This window comes from Macaca thibetana, chromosome 16 (assembly GCF_024542745.1).
Source record: "Macaca thibetana thibetana isolate TM-01 chromosome 16, ASM2454274v1, whole genome shotgun sequence".
In the NCBI taxonomy this organism is placed as follows: Eukaryota; Metazoa; Chordata; class Mammalia; order Primates; family Cercopithecidae; genus Macaca; species Macaca thibetana.
Genome location: NC_065593.1, coordinates 27,781,372 through 27,804,235, shown reverse-complemented (window position 1 = coordinate 27,804,235; position 22,864 = coordinate 27,781,372). Strand labels below are relative to the sequence as shown.

Sequence of the window (22,864 nt, the reverse complement as noted above, 5' to 3'; positions counted from 1 at the left end):
CCACCCCATGCCAGGCACTGTGATTATAAACATAAGTAAACATTGACCCTGTCCCCAAGAGGTCTCTCAGTCTTAATAGAGAGGGAGTTGAGATCAAGTATGAACATGGTAAGTACTAGACATTGGGGTACGGAATGGAGGGAAAATGTCGAGGAGGTGGTGAGTGCAAAGGTGGGTAGAGGGTAACCACATGGAAGACGAGAGGAAGGGCCAGTCTACATGGAGGGACCAGCATGAGCAAAGAGGAACATAAAACAGCAACTGATCCCCATGGATCTTGTAAAAAGCCAGAAATACTGAATTCATGATGATGATGGTGATGATGACACTGCAAATTGTTGAGTTATTAAGCTAAACTCTGTGCTAAGAACTTTCCATGCAATGGCTCATTTAAGCCTCGCAACAGCTCTATGAAGAACAATCCATTTTGATGTTCATACCCATTTTCAAAAAGAGAAAAATTAGGCTCCAAGAGATTAAATAACTTGCTATAGTTCACAGAACTGAACTAGACTTCAAGTTGCCTGACCCCACAGCCCCAAGCATTTAATCAATTTCTCCTAGGCTCTCTCTGGTTCTGACGCTCCAGGTCCAAGAGGTCTGCATTTCTGCCTCTCTCAGAAAGTCTGACTCACGTGTCTGGGAAACAGGCACACTATCTCTGGGGAGATCCTTAAAGAGGTGTCGAGTAAAAGGGGCGGAGCTAGGACTAGGGGACAAAATCTATAAGCAGGCAGTTTTCAACCAAAATAAGAGTGAACTTTCAAAACCATGAGCTGCCCCTTCAGGGAGGGAGGTCTCTATCCCTATGCACTTGCTCAAACACAATGGCCGTCCTTCCCTGTGTGGTACCACAGAGGGGACTCCTGCTATCTATCAGGAGTTAAGTGAGAGCCCATGGGAGATCCACCAATCAGGACCCAAGCAGGGAAATCAACAGCACCCTCAAATTGAATACTAAAAGGGAAAATTAATCAAGGACTGTTAACAAAGGCATAGGCAAGGCTTGGGAAAGCAATACAGGAGGGTGCAGCATCCTGGGACTGGTAGCAGGGAGAGCCATTACCACCCCTCAGAAAGAAGGAAAGAAGCTGGTGTCAAAACCCAGAGAGAGGCGCTGTGAAGAGCTCTCCCTCCAGCCCGCAACCCAGAGCTGTGACCTTCCAAAGTGACGTGCAGCTAACCCACAGTGACCCAGCAAATGGAGTTGAGAGACTAGACACCCCGGCCTGACTCTGCTCTCTCCCTCCACTTTCCTACCTGGCCCACCATTGACTGATCCCAAGCCAGAGGACAAGGGAGTCCATCAAGACAGTCTCTGCAAGTCAAACCCGTAGCACAGAGAGCAGGGTGGAGAAGCACTGGGGAAGAGGGTGCAAACAGAAGCTATCCCACACCCACACAAGGCCTTTGCTGCACTGTGACATGCCCCTTATATGGCTGGCCATTGTCCCACCCACTCCTCTGAAGCTGTCTGGGGAGCTAGGGTTCCCTCACTCAGCCACTGTTATAAAGTCATTTTCGTCCAAAGCAAGATTGCTTTGTATCAGCACATTCACTCTCTGAGCTCTGAAAACTCCCCCTAGCTATTCAGATAAACTTTTCTTCCTACTTCTTTCCAGTGTTTATTTTCTTGGCATGTTTTCTGTAACTTGCCAACATGAAAGATTTTAGCTTCTTTTATCGTGATGCACTTTCCCTGCCCCGTTATGCATTCTGCCCATTGCTCCTGCCTCTTCCTACAGGGCTCCCATATCCTTTCTGCATATTCAGAAAATGCACCTCCCTCCCTGGCCAGGTAGATCTCACCTTGTACCATCTATGGCCAAGCTCTTGGAAAACGCTGGGAGACTGTGACTTCTGCAGGTTGAACTCCATCTTACCACCCTCCTCTTGGTTCAGCATTATCTTTCATGTTACGTTGTCTGGGTTTCAACTTGGTGCCAATTAACAAGAACTCCCATGTGCATACTGTCTACATACTATGTATGTAGTAGCTTTCCCTTTCTGTCTGCGCGCTCTCTCTCCCTCTCTCTCTTTCTGTTCTTAAATCCTGGTGTTCATGATGTGTAAACAAATCATTCACTGCCCAGGGACCTACACTCTCTGAAGGAGCTTAGCGTTGAATCAGTTGCCGATAAGACAAATATGAGGATGTGAATGATTCTGTCCAGCACCAATTTGAGTTGTTACTATCAGGGTGGTCACACTGGGCCCACAATCAGAAGGGCCACTTACTTAGTTTAATGCTCTTGAGATTGCTGTCTTGAAATTCTTTTATTTTTTAATAGCAATGCTTACTTTTATAAATTTTTAACAACATTTTTTTTAACAAGGGGTCCTGCATTTTCATTTGGCACTGGGACCCACAGACTATGAGTGCAGTCCCAGTTATTGTTACTGTTATTGTTGCTGTGTTGTTGTTATGTGTGCAGCCCCACCTGCATCCCAGCAGGTGAGCATTCCTGAATTATGGGGTGCTGGCATTTACCAGTGTTCTCCAGAACCTGGGCAGACTCACAGCTGCCCAGATACAGCAGGGAACAGCAGACACAAGCAAGGGATACTTCCTCACTCATTTCTTCCATTCAACAAACATTTATTGAGCCTTGCTCTGTGCCAGCTACTGTGCTAGGGACATTAGGGGTGATGACAAAGAAAAAGATATCCCATGCCCTCAGCCCCCATTCAGAACTCCAGAGCTATGAATTAAGGCATCTGCTCACACTAAATAAACCACACTCCTGGTAGAGTAGGAAGAGTGCCACATCAGAACTCAGGAGACCTGGCTTCTAGCCCCTGCTCTGCTCTTGACTTGCTGTGTGACACTGGACAAGTCACTTCCCCTTCCTGGACTAGATCACTGCCCAAAGGCAGATGACCTCGGACCTTTATCAGAATTTCTGGAAATGCAGATTCCTGGTCTCCACCCCAGAGTAACTGAATCAGAATTTCTGGGAGTGGATCCCAGGAAGCCTCACCCTAGCCGTCTAGGAGATTTTAACTTGCATTCTAGCTTGGGAACCTCCAAAGTGGATGGTGTGAGGTTGCCTTGGCTCTAACAGTCCACATTTGGTAACTTCAGCTCTCAAGTTGGGTCTTCAACTCAACATTGTGCCATGCCCAGGAAAGGGAAGAGAGTGAGGCAGGGAGGTGCTCTTCACTACCAACCTGGAAAGCAATCTTCAGAGGGACGCCAAGGGCAATTCTGGTAAGAAATAGAAAGAAATGCATCTGGAGATGTGCAAATAGGGCTTTGGGGAAAGCAGGGTAGAGGATCTGGAACTAAAGTCGTGGTTTGACCACGAAGACACACTGATCTGCTGCTCAGAACCCTGCCCAAACTACCCAGGACTCCAGAAAAGGGCCTCTCCAGAGCACCTGCTTAGGAAGGCAATATGGCGGAGCCCTTGTCACCCCCTCAGCTCTGGGTGGGCTGTAGTCTGCTCATAGCTGGATATTCTAGAACTGTGCTATCCAGTAATGTTTTCAGTAGCCACATGGGGCTATTTAAACTTAAGTTTTAATTAATTAACATTAAATAAAATGAAAAATTCAGTTCCTCAGTCACACAAGCCACCTTTTGTAACTGGCACCTACCATGTTGGGCAGCACAGGGAATACCACATTCCCATCTTAGCAGAAAGTTCCAGTGGACAGCAGTGTTCTAAAGAGAGAAGAAACCTTACCTATCACCTGCTCCCACTCATGTTCATCCAGCCACTGGGTGTTTGTAAAAAACGAGGCTACTTTAGGATTTTACTCTTGGCTACAGCTACTGCTGCTTTCAGAATAAGCTAGCACCACTTCCAAATCCGAACCCAGTTCGATTAGCCTTGGGCGGTTCTCACTAAGAGAGGCACACCAGGCCTGTCTGTTTTGCCCATTACTCATGCCATTTCTGACAGGAAGGCTTCATTTCTCATTTCACCTGTAAGCCACAGGTCCTCTCCTTTGAGCCTGTCTTACTGGCTGTAAGATTTCTTAAGCTCAGTTGTATAGCAGGGACACACGGCCTCAGCTAGCTCTCAAAAACAAGTTCTGGCATCTCTCCTGTTCCCTCCCACGGCTCACTGAAGGAGCCTTCAGTTCCTCCCAGCAGGGGCATCCCTGTCATCCCAACAGCCCTCCACACTCACCCTTCTTCCCCATCTGAGTCTGTTTCTCAGGCTCCACACTCTCCTCAACCCCCGTCTTGGGCAGACTTTTGGAAACACAGCCACTGAAAGATGACTATTCAACCGCCTCATTCCATCCAGTTCTCCCTCTCCTGAAGTCCTCCTCCCATATCTAAAAACCTTCCTTGAGGGTCCTTCTGAGGGCCAGGCCCTGTGTTAGGTGACAGGGCCCTGGACTGAATAAGATATGGTCTCCTCTCTTGAGGAATTCACCATCGATGGGAGAGATTCACACAAAGCCACTGGCATCCAGGAGCATAAGGACAAGAGTTTGGACAGGGTGATGCTGTACAGAAACCACAGAACAATGACTGTGCTGGAGGGAAGTGGGATGTGTTTGTAGATTGTCTGGATTCTCTCCCACTCCGTGAACCATATCCAAAAGGATTCCTGGCTGAGGGTCTCCTCGTCTAAATGATGAAAGCCCTGCCTACCCTTCCCTGGGGCCCTGTCTGCTTACTAGGCCTTTCTTTCCACACAGCCCCTGGCCTTGGAATTCTCACCCTGCTCCAGACCCCTGCGCCTACCTCAGTCAATGGCCCCCACCCTCTCCCTAGGTCGTGCCCTTCCCGTGGCTGGCTCCAGCCCTTCCTTCCCAGCCACTCTCTTCTGTACCAGCTTTAGTGTGTCCCCAAACCCCCTCCCCAACACAGCCTGAGTGCTGACATGTCCTCCCCCTCTCCATCCCTGACCCCCAACCCCATCATCATCTTCTCTCATTCCTGCATTCATCCATTCTCTCCCCATTTTTTAGTTTGAGAACATTCCTTGATTTGGACTCCAGGCTGGCCTTGTCCATTCATAAGTGATTGAGGTTTAACCCATAAATCTCCCATTTATTCATTCATTAGGCATCTCCTGAGTGCCTGGTGTATGCCTGGCCCTGTAAAGGAACTTTGAGGTCCAGAGAGACAGCCCAGAACTTGGCCTCAGGATGCTCCAGCCTGCTGGCGGAAACAGTTAAAGGCTCATGATGACATGCTGTGGCAGGGGCTCCAGCGGGCAGATGTGGAAGATACAACAGAGCAAGGGAAAGAGTTGCTTTGGGTGGGGTTGGGTAGCTGAATCTTCAGTGACAAGTGGGAAGATGGTCAGGTGGACAAGGTAGAAAGACACTCTGGGCAGAAGGAGATGCATTTGTGCAGAGTGGGGACCGGTGATGCCCAATCCAGGCAGCCCCGCATGGTGCCACGAGACAGAGGCTGCTCAGAACAAGGCTAGGGAAGGGGTGGGTAAGGAGCCTGGGGTCCTTGGAAACATGGGAGGGAGTTACACAATTTACATTTGGAAAGCTCATTCTGCAGACTATTTGGAGAAGGTAAGACAGAGAAAGGGATCTGGTAAAGGCTTATACAGTCCCATAAGTTCATTTTCCACCTATTGTGAGCACTAAACATTTAGGATGATGGCTCTGCACCGCCCCCAACCTCCCACTGCCAAGGGCCATTTCTTCTGCCAATGGAAAAAAAGAAGGAAGCTTCTCTTCTACTTGGCCATTGCAGCCCCAAGGGGCAAACACCTTGGCATACAAGAAGGCCTTGCATTTTTATTCCACTGCTGTGTCACCATGTTTTCTTCCTCCTGATGTCCTCACCTTCAGCTCATGACTCAGAAGAAAAGTTAGTCAATAAAACAAAGGAGTTTGACTCATTTTATAATCCCATTCTACAGATTTGGCAACTGAGGCAAGGAGTTGGCCTGGCGAAGTGACCTGAATTTGTTTCCCATTGCTGCTGCAACAGATTACCACAAATGTAGTGGCTGAAAACAACACAAATTCATTATCTTAAAATTCTGGAGGTCAGAAGTCCAAAATGGATTTCCCCAGGCTCAATAAAATCAAGGTTGTTGGCAGGCCTGTGTTCCTTTTGGCAGCTCTAGGGGAAAATTCATTCCCCCGCCTTTTCCTGCTTCTAGAAGCTACCTGCATCCCTGGGCTCATGGCTCCTTCCTCTGTCTTCAAAGCCAGCAGCATAGCATTTTTCCATTCTCTCTCTGACCTTGATCCTCCTGCCTCCCTTTCATAGGAACCTCTGTGATTACATTGGGTCCTACTTCCATAATTTAGGATAGTCTCTCCATCTCAAGAGCTTTAACTTAATCACACCTGCAATGTCCCTTTTGCCGCGTAAGGTAACCTAGTCAGTTTCCGGAGGTGGGGATGTGGACACCTTTGGAGGCCATTATTCTGCTTATCACAGGGTCTTTTCAGCATCCCTTTGAGCTTTTCAATCCCAGGACTCCATGAGCATCTGTTGTTACTGACCCATGGCTCTGTCCGTCTTTGTTCTTTCAGAGGAAACGACATTTGAAGCAGGAGTGAAAGTTCAGATCCACAGTCAGTCTGAGCCACCTTTCATCCAAGAGCTGGGCTTTGGGGTGGCTCCAGGGTTCCAGACCTTTGTGGCCACACAGGAGCAGAGGGTAAGTTCCCTGGGCTCCCAGGATTGATGGTCCTCAACCTCCCCTGACCCCCTGCAGAGGCACAAGGAGGAGAAATGGAATTCCTACTTGGTCAAGGGCTTTACTGTGAAACTGGAGAAAGGTGTTGACTAACCTTCTTCACCAGTTCTCCTGTACCACCTGTTGGTTCCTAAAATTGGGCATGAAGGAAACCCGGCTCATTTTTCTTTTCACCAAGCTGGTTGGGTTTTTTCTTTTCCAGACGATTCTGTTACAGTTAACTTTTTGCACAAGTTAATTTAAAAAAAAAAAAAAAAAATTTCTTTTTTTTTGGCCAGGGGATGCTAAGGGAAACTGCTAACCAGGGTTTGATATGTTTCATCACTTGTGTTAATACAATTCAAAGCAGCCTACAAAAAGAAAAGGGGTGGAGGCGTCCCTCTCCCATCACAGAGTTTAAGTGGAGCAAACCCTTGTTACGTGGGCTCCTGCCTGCTCTCTTTGATATAGCGCTGGGGAGGGGACCTCACCCGTCCAGCTGGGCCTGCTGCATCAATTCTGTCTGTGGGTGGAGGGAGGACGGGCACAGCCTCACGTCTGAAGCGAGTCTTACATCTCAAAAGGGAGACCTTCGCAAACTCTCAGTAGGGAGGCAGTCTCAAAGCAGGACTGCGGAGAGACACGGACTCCGTTTCTTTCTCTTATCTCCTGGATACTTGTTGCCTGGTTTTCCTAGAATAAAAGTTGGAAAGACTGTAACTGGGAGGGAATCCTAAACGAATCATCTAAGACAAGTTTCTGGGGGAGACCTTAGGCAGAGCTAAGTCAGTGAGTAGTGAAGGCACCCGCTCTGGGGTGTGGGAAAGGGAGATTCAGGGAGAACCACGATGGAGGAGCAAGGAAAGATACATACACATAATGGATGAGCTCAGCTTGCTTTTAAAATGTAGATGGACAGGCAGCCTAGGTGAGCTGAGAGCCTGAGCTACTAGCCTAGGTGAGCTCCTGAGTACTGTCAAAAGTAAACAAAGCTGGACATGGGATGACATGGTGAGGGCAGATTTTAATCAGTTATATACTTTTGCAATAAGGAAGAGGGTGCAGCATGAGCTGAACTCAACCCCAATTCATAGAGAAGGCCCGGGTGTTTCAAAGAGAGAATGAGAGAGTGGGTAGAGGCAACAGCAAGGGCTTGAGCAACAGAGTCAGAGAAGTAAAAAATCACAAAAAACAGGAAGGGGCTTGGGTGCTGGTCCTTGTGAAAAGCATCTGGATTTGCTAACTGGTGCTTATTGAAGTTAGTTAGGCTCCTACCCTAACTAGCTCAAATGTCATCTTTCATCTGGTACTGATCACAGCTGTTTAGCCATTTTATAAAGTGATATTCTGCATTAAAAACTGGTTGTAGGGCTGGGCATGGTGGTTCATGCCTGTAATCCCAGCACTTTGGGAGGCCAAGGTAGGAGGATCGCTTGAGCCCAGAAGTTCAAGACCAGCCTAGGCAACATCATGAGACCTTATCTCTATTTAAAAAAAAAAAAAAAAATTACTTAGGCATGGTGGTGCATGCCTGTGATCCCAGCTACTTGGGCAGTGGAGGTGGAAGGATCACTTGAGCCTGGGAGGTACAGGCTACAGTAAGCTGAGATTGCACCACTGCCCTCCAGCCTAGGAGACAGAGCTAGACCCTGTCTTAAAAAAAATAAAATAAAATAAAAAACTGGTCATAAATCTATACATAAGCGATATTATTTTTTACTCTCTGGGAAAGTGTTGATGGCGTAGGCCTCACAAACTGTGCCCTGTACACAATGCCTGGGCAGTTAATAAAGGCCAAGGTCAACCTTCACTGAAGCACACAGGGAATGGGATTGCAGCTTTGATGCAGGGGCAAGAGGTGCTGGAAGGTTAGTCTGGCCTCTATGGGCTCCCAGAGACTGAGACAAGTGGTGCAAGCAGAAAAGGGGATCTCCAAGGGTATGCAAGGTAGAAACCAAGTGGTGCAACCAGGAAAATGTATCCTTGAGGACAAAGGAGGGCATAAGGATGGCAGGGGCAAAGTTCAAGGCTAAGGATTTGAGAGTCAAGAAGAGAGAGAACAACGATTATCCAGTAAAGGCATGCAGATGGACAGGCAGCCTAGGTGAGCTGAAAGCCTGAGCTACTAGACTAGGTGAGCTCCTGAGTACTGTCAAAAGTAAACAAAGCTGGACATGGGTTAACACGGCGAGGGCAGATTTTAATCAATTATTTACTTTTGCAGTAGGGAAGAGGGTGCAGCATGAGCTGAACTCAACCCCAATTCATAGAGAGGCCTTGGGTGTTTTAAAGAGAGAATGAGGGAATGGGTAGAGGGAACAGCAAGGGCTTGAGCAGCAGAGTCAGAGAAGTAAAAAATCACAAAAAACAAGGTATTGGTCCCTGTGAAAAGCATCTGGGTTTGCTAACTGGTGCTTATTGAAGTTAGTTAGGCTCCTACCCTCCCACAGAGATGGGGAGACAGGGGCCCTATATTCAGGTGTTGGCTGAAACAAACAGTAAGTAAATTCTCTTAGCAGCCTCGAGTTTTCTCAGGCAGGCACTTTAAGAGGGGATAGAGGCATTCTAGGGATGCGGCCTTGAGCTGTTAGAAACTATGCTAGTGTTTGTTCAAGTCTTCATAGGCCAACCAAGGGTGAGGCTTAGAAGAGAAGAAGGCCCAGAAGAGCCTGGCCAAAGTTTGATCAAGGAGAGAAAATCGGTCAGCACTCCCTTCTATTGTATGAATAAACCCACATCCCTTCAAAGAACCAGGCACAGGTTAGACTCATCAATATGTGTATAAATTGTGACTATCTAAAAGTAAATTTTTAATTAGTTGTCCATGGCAAATCTGACTTTGTGGCTTGTTGAACGTACCTACCCCCACTGTCATGAATTACTTACTTGTGTTGACATCTCTCTGCTATCTGCATTGTTATCAGCAGGCAGAATAAGTGAACAGCATTCCTTGGAACCCAGTGTGTAACTTCTCCCCACCGCTGGTAAAGGGTGGAGAGGAGGAGGTTCTCTGTAGGCTGCTATTTTTCATCAGCCTGAGAGATGTGCTTTTTCCTCCCCCAGTCCTGGATGATCTTCCATTAGTGAGATGGAAGAAATTTCTGGGCTGGGTGGGAAGTTGGAGCTATGACTTCTAGGAAGCCTTAAGTTTCTCTTTCCCTTCCCAATATGAAACAGAAGGACTCCCCTTGGTGAGTAGGATGAGGAAATAGAACATATTCCCAGCTTTGGAGGGCAAATTCGCTGTTAGCTTTGAAGTGTATTCTCAGAAAATCAGCCCCATTCATGTCTGTATTTTCATGATTATTATAACTAATAAGATATTTGTTAAACATTTTACAGTCTTCAAAGCATTTCCGCATCATCTCATTTCATCGTTTCATTTATATTAATAGAGAAATACAAAAACACATCCCAGAGCTAAATCTAATAATACATTATATTTACATGTGTATAAAAGGGCATATTCATAGGAAATAAGACTTGAAGGAAATCAGCCAAAATACCCACAGTGGGGGAATTATGAATGATTTATTTTCTTCTGTGGGCTTTCCGTCTCTTTCATGTTGTGACTTTGTTCTATTTATTCATACAGCAAATATTTGCTGAATACCTACTATGAGTGAAGTGGTAGAGATACAGTGGTAAACAAAACAGACCCCGTCTCCGCCCTCACAGAGCCTGTAGATTAGTGGTTTCTTTAACAAAGGAAAAAATAATGTTAAGTCAAGTATATTTTGGGGATTTAGCCCCAGCTGTATGATCTCATTCTGCGAGTATGCAAACCTATCCAGTTGATCCTGGTCCTCAGACACTTCATTTCATTAATTGTTAAGAGGCATATCTGTGTTCACATTTTAGCATTTCTGAAATAAGGATTTGTTTTACAATCAATTAAGTCTTAAAATTACAATAAGCAGTGTTTGTTTTTCTTTCTTGGTTATACATAAAATCGTGATGCATCTTATAGTATATGGTATATCAATAAAATGTGGCAACTACATTGCTATCAATCCAAGATTCTTCTGCTTTGGCTCAAAGTTTAAGGAAAGTGCAGGAAGGCCGGGGTGACAAGTGGTAGGAAGCAGAAAGCGCTTTCCTGGAAGGTTGGTGTGAATCATGCTAGGAAAATTGACTCCAGAGTAAGAGCCCTAAGAGGAACTAGTGGCTTAAAGGAATCCTACCATGAGTCTTTGTATACATGGGAAAGTCTTTTTGCGTGGTGAAAATTATCTCACCCATGCATAATTACACACACACCACACTTTCCAAATGTTTTAAATTTTATTTTATTGTCCTAAAGAATATACTCTTGGGCTGCAACCCAGTCCAAAGATTGCTTTCTTAACCTGCATTTGCCCTAAAAACAAATAAGCCAAGGTATGCCTTGGCTGCCTTCCTAAACAACCTTGAGAAGTGCCCTGGTTAGCTCAGTTGCTGTAGAAGCCCCTGCACAATCCCAGGACCACCAGAGACAGGTAGCCGGATAATATGCTGGAAGCAGAAATAGAACCCTGGGAGGGGTAAAAGAATAACAACAGTTCCTATCAGTGGAGCACATGCCACCTGCCAGGCATTATGCTTCAGGGGCGCTTGAGGCACATTATCTCATGTAATCTGCCACAACAACCCTGCAAGGGAGGTACTGATATCTCCACTTTCCAGATGACAAAACTGCGCGGTTCAGTAACTTGTTCAAGGTTGCGTAGCTAGGGGAGCAGCAGGGTTGGGCTTCAAGCCCAAATCTGCCACGTTCCCACACCCATGCTCTTTCTGCTCTGCCACACTGCACGGGTGTAACTCAGGAAGACTCTCTGGAGAGAGCACACAGGGAGCTAATCCAGGGAGGGACTGGCTGGCAGGCTGGTCTTTTCTCACCATAAGCCCGAAGAAATAAGGCTACTCGGCACTGTGGAGAACAAATCAGCATAGTAGCCCAGAGGCCTGGATTCTAGTCCTGCTGTGTCATGGGACTTTGGATAGGTCACTGCCATCTCTGGGCCTCAGTTTTTCCGTCTATAAAATGAGAGGATTCCATGAGACGACCTCAAATGACCTCTAGCATTCACCACCTGGGAGTCCCTGCCCCTGCTCACTTAAGGACACAGGGATCACCAGGAAGTTTGGCCGACAGCAGTTCTGCACCCACTCCCTGCTCTGTCAGCTGGCTGGGGATGCTCATAAGGTAAATTAGGACAAGAATGTGAGACAAACGATCTCCCCAGCTCTGGGAGGCAGAACCTAGGCTCCTACTAGAGAGAAGCGGGAGCTGGGGTGGAGTCGCCTAAAACTCTAAGAGAGAGGCTCTGGCTACCCTCCTTGGTAGTACCCCTTCCTCAACCCACATCCACAGTGGTCACAGCACTACCCAACATAACACCCTTACATTCCAGGGCTTTCTGTAACTTACAAAAATCTAAACCCCTTAGAATGGCTCTAGAGTCCCTGCCCAGCCTGGCCCCTGCTTACCTCTCCAGCCTCCTCATCTGCCTGTGGTTGACCAGCATGGACCCTACATCCCAATGATGCAGAACTGTCCACCAAACACCCCATTCTCTTTGATGACTGCCTCTGTGCATCTGTTCTCTGTGTTCCCTCTGCCCTTCTTTGTCTCATGTACCTGGCAAAGGCCTATTCACACTTCCAGATACCACCCAAAGGTCATGGCCTTTAAGAAGAACTTTGCTGTCTTATCCTGCCACCTTCCTAGGGATAGTTAGCCACTCCATACAACATTTTGTTCATTTATTCTCTCAGCAAGTACTTGCTGAGCACTGAATGTGCTGGGAAAATTAAGATAAGCAAGACCCTGTCTTGGAGCACTCACAGAATGAAGTGGGGGATTGGGCATTTTTTATCACACTCCTAAGGATGCAACATTCCCATGTAGGCTTACTTCATGTGGATCACTGCTCCTGACACCTACCTCTCCAGAACTGCCTTCTTTTACCTCTCGCAGCCCTTGTCTCTTATAGACTGGGAGCCCTCTGAGGGCAAGGATAGTGTCTTTTGGATTCTGTGGTCCCAGTGCCTTGCTTATAGATAAGTTCCATAAATGTGAGTTGTTGGAAGTACAACTGGATAATCAATCCAATGTTATGCTCTAATGCTCCCCGCTGCCTCCTCAACTCACCTCTGCCAACTGTCCCATTAAAAGTCTGCCCTGAAGGCCCTTCCTCCTGAGGCGATGAAGCCAGGCTGTGATGGATGATCTAGTCATATTGTTTCTGGCTTAGACAAGCTAATCAAAGCAAAAGCTCATGAAAGCGGTCAGGGCTAGGGAGATAGATCTGGAAGCCATCTGTGTAGATAACGGTGGATGAACAGATGAGAGAGCCAGCACAGAATTCTGGAATTCGGGGAAAATTAAATGAGTGAGCAAATATACGTGAAACTGCAAAGCTGGGCTATTCATGCGGCATGGGGACAGGACTAAGCTGTCTTCAACGTTGACATCACCAATCAGACTCTTTGCTCAAACCATGATTATTTATTTATTTATTCATTCATTCATTCATTCATTCATTCATTCATTTTTGGAGACAGAGTCTTACTCTGTCACCCAGGCTGGAGTGCAGTAGTGCGATCTCTGCTCACTGCAACCTCCACCTCCTGAGTTCAAGGAAATCTCGTGCCTCAGCCTCTGGAGCAGCTGGAATTACAGGCTTGTGCCACCATACCTGGCTAATTTTTGTATTTTTAGTAGAGACGTGGTTTCACCACTTTGACCAGACTGGTCTCGAACTCCTGGCCTCAAGTGATCCGCCCACCTCTGCCTCCCAAAGTGCTGGGATTATAGGTGTGAGCCACCATGCCTGGCCTTCCAAGTCATGATTTGCTATCAGAAGCCTTTAATCATCTCCCACCCTCTCTTCAAAGAGCCTGGTGGTGATTCTTGTTTTTTAAGTGTTGATCCATGTATTCATCCAATATTTATTCAACCACCTTGCTTGTACTTCTTGGTGGTTCTGGGAATGAATCTAGAGATTCTGGGCAATCAGTTGGCTCACCATCTTTATTGTTCAGGAAATTTCCTGGAAATCATGGCCCTGGGTTTATATTTGACAGCCTCAGAAACACCTTGGAGAGCCAGGGTTGAATGTCACTGCCCAGAGGCATCCCACTCTCACCAGGAACCTCTTTCACTACCAGCTGGAAACCACCAGGAATGAGAAGGTTTCCATTCCACAACCTAGACTTTATATCACTTGAGCTGTATCTAAAGTGCCCTGAGAATGCCTACCATCACACAACACCTTGCATCTAACTGCTGCCTTTCTAGCCTGTTTAGACTATAATAAAGGCAAATAAGAATACTTAGGTCTTGCCAGCCCTAGTTAGGTCTTTGGCAGGACCAGTTGGCTCCTACAGAAGCCTAAGCCTCTGCCTCTGGTGTAAGTTGGCCACATTTCCACCATTTGGAGGGAATCCCACCATGGCTCACAAGAAGAAAGTATCCCTCACCCCACCCCTAAATAAAAAGACCCAGCAGCTTGGTGGGATGCCCACTGCCTGCTTTTGACAGCTCCTCTCAAGCTTCCAATTATAACTTCCTAAGTGCCTTTCAAAAGGGAAGACTCATTTGTCAATCTGACAGCCAAATCCGTGGTCCTTAATATCCATGTTTCACGGACCCCATTAGAAATGGAAGCTTGCCCAGTTGGTTTTTCTCAAGGCAGAGGAGAGAATTTATTACACATGCCTTTAGTGACTTCCAAATGGCCAAAGATGGAGCCACATAAATATGGAAGCATCCATTTCCACCCCATCAAAGCACTGGAGAGGTGCCATGAGGTGAGATGGCCCGCTGTGTAGACATTGCATTCACCGTCAAGAGGGTACACTGTTTCCCATGAATAGCGCAAGAATAAGAATCAATTAAGCATCTGCTAGCTTAGCTACTTAATCACTTGTTGCTACTCAGCCTCTAAAGTAGCAATATCTTCAGATCCCCAGACGATTTTGCCAAGAGTCAAGTTTTCACCATTTTTTCCTGCACAATATGAGCTTGATTTTATCAAGGTGGACTTGACAGCAGAGGATGGGGGAGAAATGAGAAGGATTCTTCAAAGAATTGCTGATTGGCTAGGATGAGCTAGGTATTGTGCTCAGCACTGTTGGGGAATTGAAAACTGAATCCCATAAAAATATACTCCAGTCTTACGAGGACTTAAAATTATTCTTTATCTTACCTCCCCACTACCTTGCAGCCTCTTCCTCTCCTTGCCTTCCAAACAAAGAGTCACCAAAAAGTTCTCTATCTAGTCAGTCCCTAATGTCGGTTACACACAGTCAACTGCAGCCTGAAAATATTAAATGGAAAATTCCAGAAATAATCAGTTGTGCACCATTCTGAGTGGCGTGACGAAATCTTGCACCATCCCACTTCATCCCACCCAGGACGTGAATCAGCCCTTTGTCCAGCGTATCCACGCTGCGTACATACACTGCCCACCTGCTGATCACTTAGCAGCCATCTCAGTGATCAGATTTACTATCAAGGTACGGCAATGCTTGTGTTCAAGTCACCCTTGTTTTACTTAATCATGGCTCCAAGGAGCAAGAGTCATGATGCTGGCATATTGTTATAATTGTTCTATTTTGTTATTAGTTATTTTTGTTTATCTCTTACTGTACCTAATTTATAAATTAAACTTTATCAGAGGTATGTATGTATGTATAGGGAAAAAAACATGATACATATAGGGGTGGGTACTATCTGCAGTTTCAGACATCCACTGGTGGTCTTGGAACGTATTCCCATGGATAAAGGGGGCCTGCAGTACTTGCTTATCCCTGCTTCTTCATTTCCCTTTTTCTTGCCAGTCCACCTCCAACACGCCACTGAAACTTTTCTTTGTCAGGGTTGCTCACGAGATCTCTTTAGCTTAACCCAGCCTTTGTTGACAGGCATACTCCTCAGTCTTTGTCCCACCTGGTTTCTCACCAGCATGTGGACTGTGGCCCACACCCTCCCTGAGACACTCCTCTTCACTCCTGTCCGGCTTCCTCTCACCTCCCTGCCCACTCTGCCTTGTCCCCCTTCAAAAGCAGTTCTTCCCCTGCCACCCCTTACCTAGTGGCACTCCGGGTTGCTGTATTGTCCTCTCCCAGGTTACAGCGTCCTTTCCCATAATTCCCAGACTGCCACCCCAGCCCGGACCTTTTTCCTGAGCTCCAGACCCAACATTCCAGGGGCTGCTAAACTCCTCACTTAGAGTGCCATGGACATCCCAAATCGATAGTCAAAACTAAATTCATCCTCTCCCTGTCCCCACACCTGCACTTCATAATTGATGCTCCCCTAGATTCAAAACTCTGTAAATGGCGGGAGTGCAAATCCCCATTTGCTAGTTGTGGAACCTTGTTTCTCAGTCTCTTCATCCGCAAAATGGGGATAATGCTAGTTCCTACCTCAGAGGGGGACTGGAGGACTAAGTGGGTTCATACATGTAATACCCATAGAACAGTTGGCATACCGTAAGTGCCCAATTGATGCTAGCTGTTATTATCCCCCACCCTAGACCCTACTTTAGTTCAGTTCCTTATGTTTTTTCACCCAGATAAGAACAACAACTGCCTCACCGCCCCCCCGCACCCCAGTGCTCACTCTGTCCCTCCCCAACCCATTCTCTGCATCAACATGACCGTTCTAAAGTACAGCCCTGCTCCTCTCCCTCCCTCGTGAACCACAGAGTGAAGTCCAAGAATCTCTTCATAGACCTCTCTAGTCTAGCTCCTGCCTCTCTTTCAGCGGCCTCTCACTCTACTCCCCCAGCCTCCCACACAACACCCCAGCGATATTAAACAGAGCCCTCCTCCCAGCATTGCACACTCTCTCCTTGCTCCCTCTGCCAGCAACACCCTTCCCACCCTTTCATCACCTCACTTGTATGTGTCCTTCCTCCAAGATTTAGTGCAAACATGGCCATACCAGAGTATTATGTGGAAATCTCTAGCATAAAATGTATACATTATAACCATCTGTTTACTTATCTGTCTCCCCTGCCAGACTGGGAACTCTTTGGGGATATGATTCTATCGTACTTCTATTCTTTATATTTTACGTGATGCCTTACATATACAAGATATTCAATCAATTGCATTGAATGAAATGAATGAATAAATAAATGTGAGAGAGAGGACTTTACCATGTCACAGCCTGCTTGAGACCCATTAATGTCTTTCCCAGCCCATAAAATAAAGCCCAAATTCTACCTCCTGGCTCCTGCCATCACCTTTTCCAGTGGTTATATCTCACTGCCCTCCAGCACCCAGCCCCCTCTCATCTACATGCAGCCCCACATAGACCTTGAGCGTTCTTCCTGTCCTACTGTCTGATCATCTCATATTGACATTTATTGATCACCTACTATGTGTCAGGCACTGTGTTATGTGTCAGGTTACCAGTGGACAAGACTAACCTGGTTCTTCTTAGAGCTTACAGGCCAGTGGGAGAGGTAGCCAATCAATCAACCAATCAATCATGGAGTAAGAGCTATAGCTGGTTGGGTGTGGTGGCTCATACTTATAATCCTAGCACTCTGGGAAGCTGAAGAGGGAGGATCAGGAGTTGGAGACCAGCCTGGGCAACATAGCAAGATGCCATTTCTACAATCAATCAATCAAATAGAAAAGCTACTATTTGTCTGGTAATATGCCCCCAGTATACTGTAAACTTCTTAGAGGAAAAGATTAGGTCTTACAATTCTTAGACGGAATGATGGATGGATGGAACATTGTGCAATGATCTCTGAGGGCTAACTTAAATAATTTACAGTCCATTTAAGTTCTGCTTAGCCTTCAGATATGGTGTAACTTAAACACTCTTTGAACACTGGGAACTAAAAAATAAGTCTTTTTATTGAGACCCAGGAAGAAAGGATAAGCTAGAAATGGTGCTGACATGGCAGCCCCCGCCTGGGTCTACAGTGCAGACCCTTGGTGGTGCCCACCCTCACTAGCATCGCCAGGGAGAACTGGCTGCTCCCGCACCCACTCTGCGCTGGATCTGACATCAAAAGCCGGCTGCTTATCTCTCCGTGGCTTATTTCCTCCTTGGACCCAGGCAGAGGAAAGGAGCCCTAACGTCTATTGACTCACCTACTTTATCTTCCTCAGGAGACAAGTTAATGAATCAGACCATGCTTTGGTTGGTCCTGCTGCCCGGTGCCACGTTATCTTTAGATTCATGGACAGCTCACCGTCTGAACTCCAAATGGAATGGCCTTGGTTTCTGACTTTTTTTAAAGGGGGAAAAACGGCCTATAGAGGACACTTCCATGCATAGGCTAAAAGCTGTTGTATCTTTTTCTTGGCAACTGAGAAGTTTAAAGAATCACCAACACGTCTTTTAGAAATATCAACTGTAATGAATGACTGAATATGAACAGTCTTACTGACTGTCACACTCCCTTGGCAAGGGTAAAGGAAGGAGGAGTCTGAAAAAGACACCTCTGTCCTGTTCTCCCCTCCTCCTGCACGCTTGAAAACAACTATTGCCCAGCCATCACAGCTGGAGAAGTCCTTGCATTTGTTTATGTTGTGACAAACGGGCTGGACGGCCCCAGTAATCATTCTCTGTGGGCTAGTAAATCATAGTGTTTATATGTTAGACTGTTCCATCCCCAAAACACCTCTGGTCCCTCACCTACTCAGATCTTTCCCTCTCTGTCTCTCTCCCTCTCTCTCTTCCTCTTTGAGTAATTAAAATGTTTTCATAACAGTCAACTGTCTATTAATATAAATGTACCTAATAACACAAGGTATTTGCATGTCTTGCTCCATCCAATGAGAGAATACCCTTTGAAGACAAGCGTTCTGCAGCAGCTAGCACAAACCTAACACTGTAAATCAATGAATGAATAAATGGCAGGCATAATCAATATTGGTTCATTGATTGCTCCAAATGCTGAAGCAGATCCTCCTGTGGAAGAAGAAATCATTCTGAAATGAGAGTCATCACTCCCTTATTTATGTGCTGTGTGTTTTGAAATAGGACTCAGAGTCCTTAAAATAGGGCCTTTGATGCATTTGGGTGACAAAGGACGGGAAGATGGCCTTGGGCCAAGGTCTGCAGGAGAGCCAAGGGGACCACAGAAACCACAGAAGAGACAAGCGGAAGGGGAGCTGCATCTCAGCGAAGAAGCCACCCATCTCTTAGAGAGGGCAGCTGGGACAACTGTTGAGGGGAATATAAACTGGTAGAGCCTCTGGGCTGGGGAGATGGGTAGGGATGCAGCACACATCCATAAAATAAAAGAGCATGCATTCCCTTCAACCTGGCAGTTTTACGTCTTAGAATCTGCCGTAAAGAAGTACATACTCACGTACACCAAGCAACATAGATAAAGATCTTTCCTGCAGCACTGTTTGTATGAGCAGAAATCTAGACACGACTTAAATGTTCATCAATAAAAGGATGATTACATTGAGGAGGGAAGATGCCTATGCATTTCCCCTACCCCCTGCAACAGTTAAACTGGGTAAGGAAGATTTGGAGATCCCTTGGGGAAAATTTCTAAGACATCTTGGTAGGTGAAAAAAGCAAGTTGCAGAACAATACATACAATGTGGTCCCGTTTGTATTAAAAATACCCACACCCTAAACTATATATTTATAAATGCACATGTATGCATATCAGCACACAGAAAAAGTCTAGAGTGGTGCCTACCTACTGAGAGCTGCTCAGAGGAAGAGAACACAATTGAGTGTGCAGGAAGATTCTTCACTTTTACTGGACCCTTGGCATATTTATAAGTATGAATTTATGTATTCATATATTAATTGTGCAGTTTCTAAGGATGTGCATAATGCAGCTATTTACAAATATGTTTTACGGTTTGGACCCAACTCCTAATAGACAGACAGGCTCAAATAAAGGAGAAGGGGTCCCGCCTGCTCCGTGTAGCCAGGGACAGCCTTCTCCCTGGACTGCCCCTGTAATACCTTCTTTAGTGGACAGCCTCCACCAGACCCTAATTTGGCTCCCAGCACCTGCAAGGACATAGCGAGAGGCCTATGGCTCAGAAGTTGCTTTTTTGAAAAGCAACGTTTGAAAGATTTTTGTCTATTTTTGAAGTTAGAATTTTTTTAAAAAATTACCTGAGATTAGAGACCACAGTTCCTCCAAATCATCGAAGAGGGCAGGGCATAGGTTCTAGCAGTTTCAGTCACCATGCTATTCTTCCATCCATGTAGGATGGATTTAATTAGCTCAGTGGATTAGATAAGATTCAATTAATTTGAATTGGATTGATTAGTTGCATTAGATTGACAGCCATTTTTAACTGTTCCTTAGCTCCTAAAATCACATTCTCCTCTTCCTTACTCAATGCCCTCAGTTTCTGGGCTGCATCACTGAGATGTCCTGCTCTCGGTTTTAGAAAGTCACTTGTCCCTTCTCCACTGTAAAGACAGTGGGTCCTTCACTTCTATGCCTTTTACTTGTTCTGTGTCTGTCACTGGGACTGAGACTTACTCCTGTCCATGCCCAGCACCTGTCCCAGTGCTCAGGACACAGTAGGGGCTCAGATGGTGTTTGTGAAATTGAAGTGAGCCTCCAAGTTTCCCCCAAAAGGCCTGATGGGAACCAGCAGAAGGAGCAGACCAGCAGGGGAGGGGATTCTACCTGGGGTGTCAGGCTGCCCTGATGTCAAGCATCAAAACAGCCTCATCACTGAGGCAGCTGTTTCTGTGACCTGAAGGGGTGATAATGAAGACTGTCTCACCCCTTTCCTGAATGCATTTCTGGTGGTTCCTGATGGCAGAGGCGGGAGAGGAATCTGGGCTTAGCCATATTCAGAACCTCAGTGAGGAGGAGGACAAGCAGGCCTTCCCACCTGTAGTAGTCCGTTTCACACTGCTGATAAAGACATACCCGAGACTGGATAATTTATTTAAAAAAAAGAGGTTTAATGGATTCACAGTTCCACGTGGCTGGGGAGGCCTCACAATCATGTCGGAAGGTGAAAGGCACATCTTACATGGCGGCAGTCAAGAGAGAATGAGAGCCAAGCAAAAGGGGAAACCCCTTATAAAACCGTCAGATCTCGTGAGACTTATTCACTACCATGAGAACAGTATGGAGGAAACCACTCCCATGATTCAATTACCTCCCACCACATCCCTCCCACAACACGTGGGAATTATGGGAATTACAATTCAAGATGAAATTTGGATGGGGACACAGCCAAACCATATTACCACCTCTCAGAGGGGACATGGCAGTGGAAGTGACCTCACTCGGTGGACGACTTTCAAGGAATCATAACTGGTATCAGACCTGTCATGAGGAGGCCTCTGTAACATCCCTCTTCGCATGCCATCACAGTTCATTGAGTGGAGCCACCACGCTCACCGTCATAACTGGCACAATTCCTTGAAAGTCTTATCTATAAAGTCCAGAACCTTTCTAAAGGCAGCATACCCAGTATCTCACACAGGTGTGCCTCCCAAATTTAAGTACATAGCAATGACTAGACACCATCTTACAGAAAATAAAACTGGAGCACTGAGAGGTTAAGAAGCCTGCTAAAGGACACACACCTACAAAGTGGTACAGCCTGGAATTAGAGTCGGCTTGACACCAACGCCTGGGCTCTAACTGTTGAGCAATACTGCCTGCAGTTGCCCTCAGGTGTTCTGCTTTTATTCTGCCCAGGAGAACAAGGCAGGCACTGAGGAACTCAGAGATAGAGGAACCTAGACATGGAACCCAAAGCCCTTCTCCTGGGCAGATGCTGTGAGGAACCCCAGGTGCTGGGGAAGGAAGGTCAGCTCAGCAAATGGAAATGGAAATTACCAGACCTGGGGAACGGGGAGAAGGACCACGCAGACCTGCAACCAGCAAAGGCACCCATCCAAAAAAGGCAGGGAGAAGGCATGACAAGGGGCAGAGCCAACACAGAAGGGAGGGTGGGCAATAGCAGCCCCAGAGGCCTGTGGACCATGCTTTTGTTTTGTTTTTCCTTGAAGATTTTATGATATAGCTACTGTAGAAAACGCCAGGGAGGGAACAGAAAAATAGAAAAACATAACCCATAGCACCTCCGTCTATTGAAAGCAATGGTTATGATTTTGGTATCTTTCCTTGCAATTTTCTCTCTGTATACTCTCTCTCTGTTTCTGCCTCAGTTAGGGCTCCTGGGGATACAAGAGCAGAGAGCCTTGGGGGCTAATGCCAGCCAAGGGCAATGGTTACTGAAGGCTGGGAAATGCTCACTGGAAAGCAGACACACACACCTGCTGGTACTAAGACTGAAAGCTAAGGAGCTATTCTCTCTGTTGTTCTGTCTCCTCGGGTCCCTGTCCCTTGTCCTCTCTCCCCTCTCCCTCCTCTGTCCCTCTGTTGGCAGGCCTCCTAACCCCGCTTTCACAAGGTTCTACTTCCTCAAAACCTCCCCTTACCCACAGCCCATAGCGGTTGGGCCCCCTCAGTAGGGTTCTGGTATAGCAGCTTCCAATGATCATCTCTAGCCCAGTTTGTCCACTGGACTTTGATATTGTTTTCTCCATTTGTCCCTCAACATTATTTCCCATAAACATCTTCTCCTGCCATGAGGAGGTCTCTGTAAATGAGTCTTAGCATTTCATCACAGTTCACTGAGTGGAGCTGCCATTATCAACCCCATTGTTCCCTGTTCTTAGTCTCTCAGGATCCCCAGTGTGATGCTGGCAATGAGTGAGCACCGTGCACCAGCTCCTTTATCCAGGCTGCCTCATCACAGCCACCTTGCAAGATAGGCTTCCCTGTGCCCATCTTATTAGATGGGGAAACTAAGGCTTAGTAAGGGAGAGATACAATTCAAACCCAGACCTTTCAGATTCCAAAACCTGTGCTCTTTTCACCACTCCATGCTGCTTCTGAGCTCGCAGGCCACCAAAGGGACCAGAGCCTTCTGACCACTCCATGTGGACAGAACGCTTGGTAACCAAGAGGAAATGAGACCCTTGATTAAAGAGAATTCATTTCGGAGCTACACATCTTTTTCTAATGCTAACTTGTCTTCAAATGTAATGGCTGTTGTTTTTATTTTCCAAGCTTTTAAGAAACCACTTTGCATTAGCAACCCACTTGCTGATAGGTAGCAAACATTGCTGTGATCTGTGTCCTGATTTTGCTCCTGGCTATTCCTTCCCCCCCCTACTCCCAGCTTGCCCATTCTTCTATTGATCCCAGTAGAAATGAGGGTGAGTCACTGTTGAAGTTTTCCAAGGAAACATGCTCACATTTTGTCCACAC

At 46.4% G+C, this 22,864-nt stretch overlaps 1 protein-coding gene across 1 annotated transcript in view; it reads left to right on the top strand.

The window, feature by feature from the left end:
* ASIC2 (acid sensing ion channel subunit 2) overlaps window positions 1-22,864 on the top strand; it is a 282,139-nt gene that overhangs the window by 205,513 nt on the left and 53,762 nt on the right. The window contains exon 3 of the mRNA XM_050765004.1: window positions 6,475-6,602. Within this exon, the coding sequence (XP_050620961.1) occupies window positions 6,475-6,602 (128 nt within the window). The remainder of the gene's footprint in view (window positions 1-6,474; window positions 6,603-22,864) is intronic.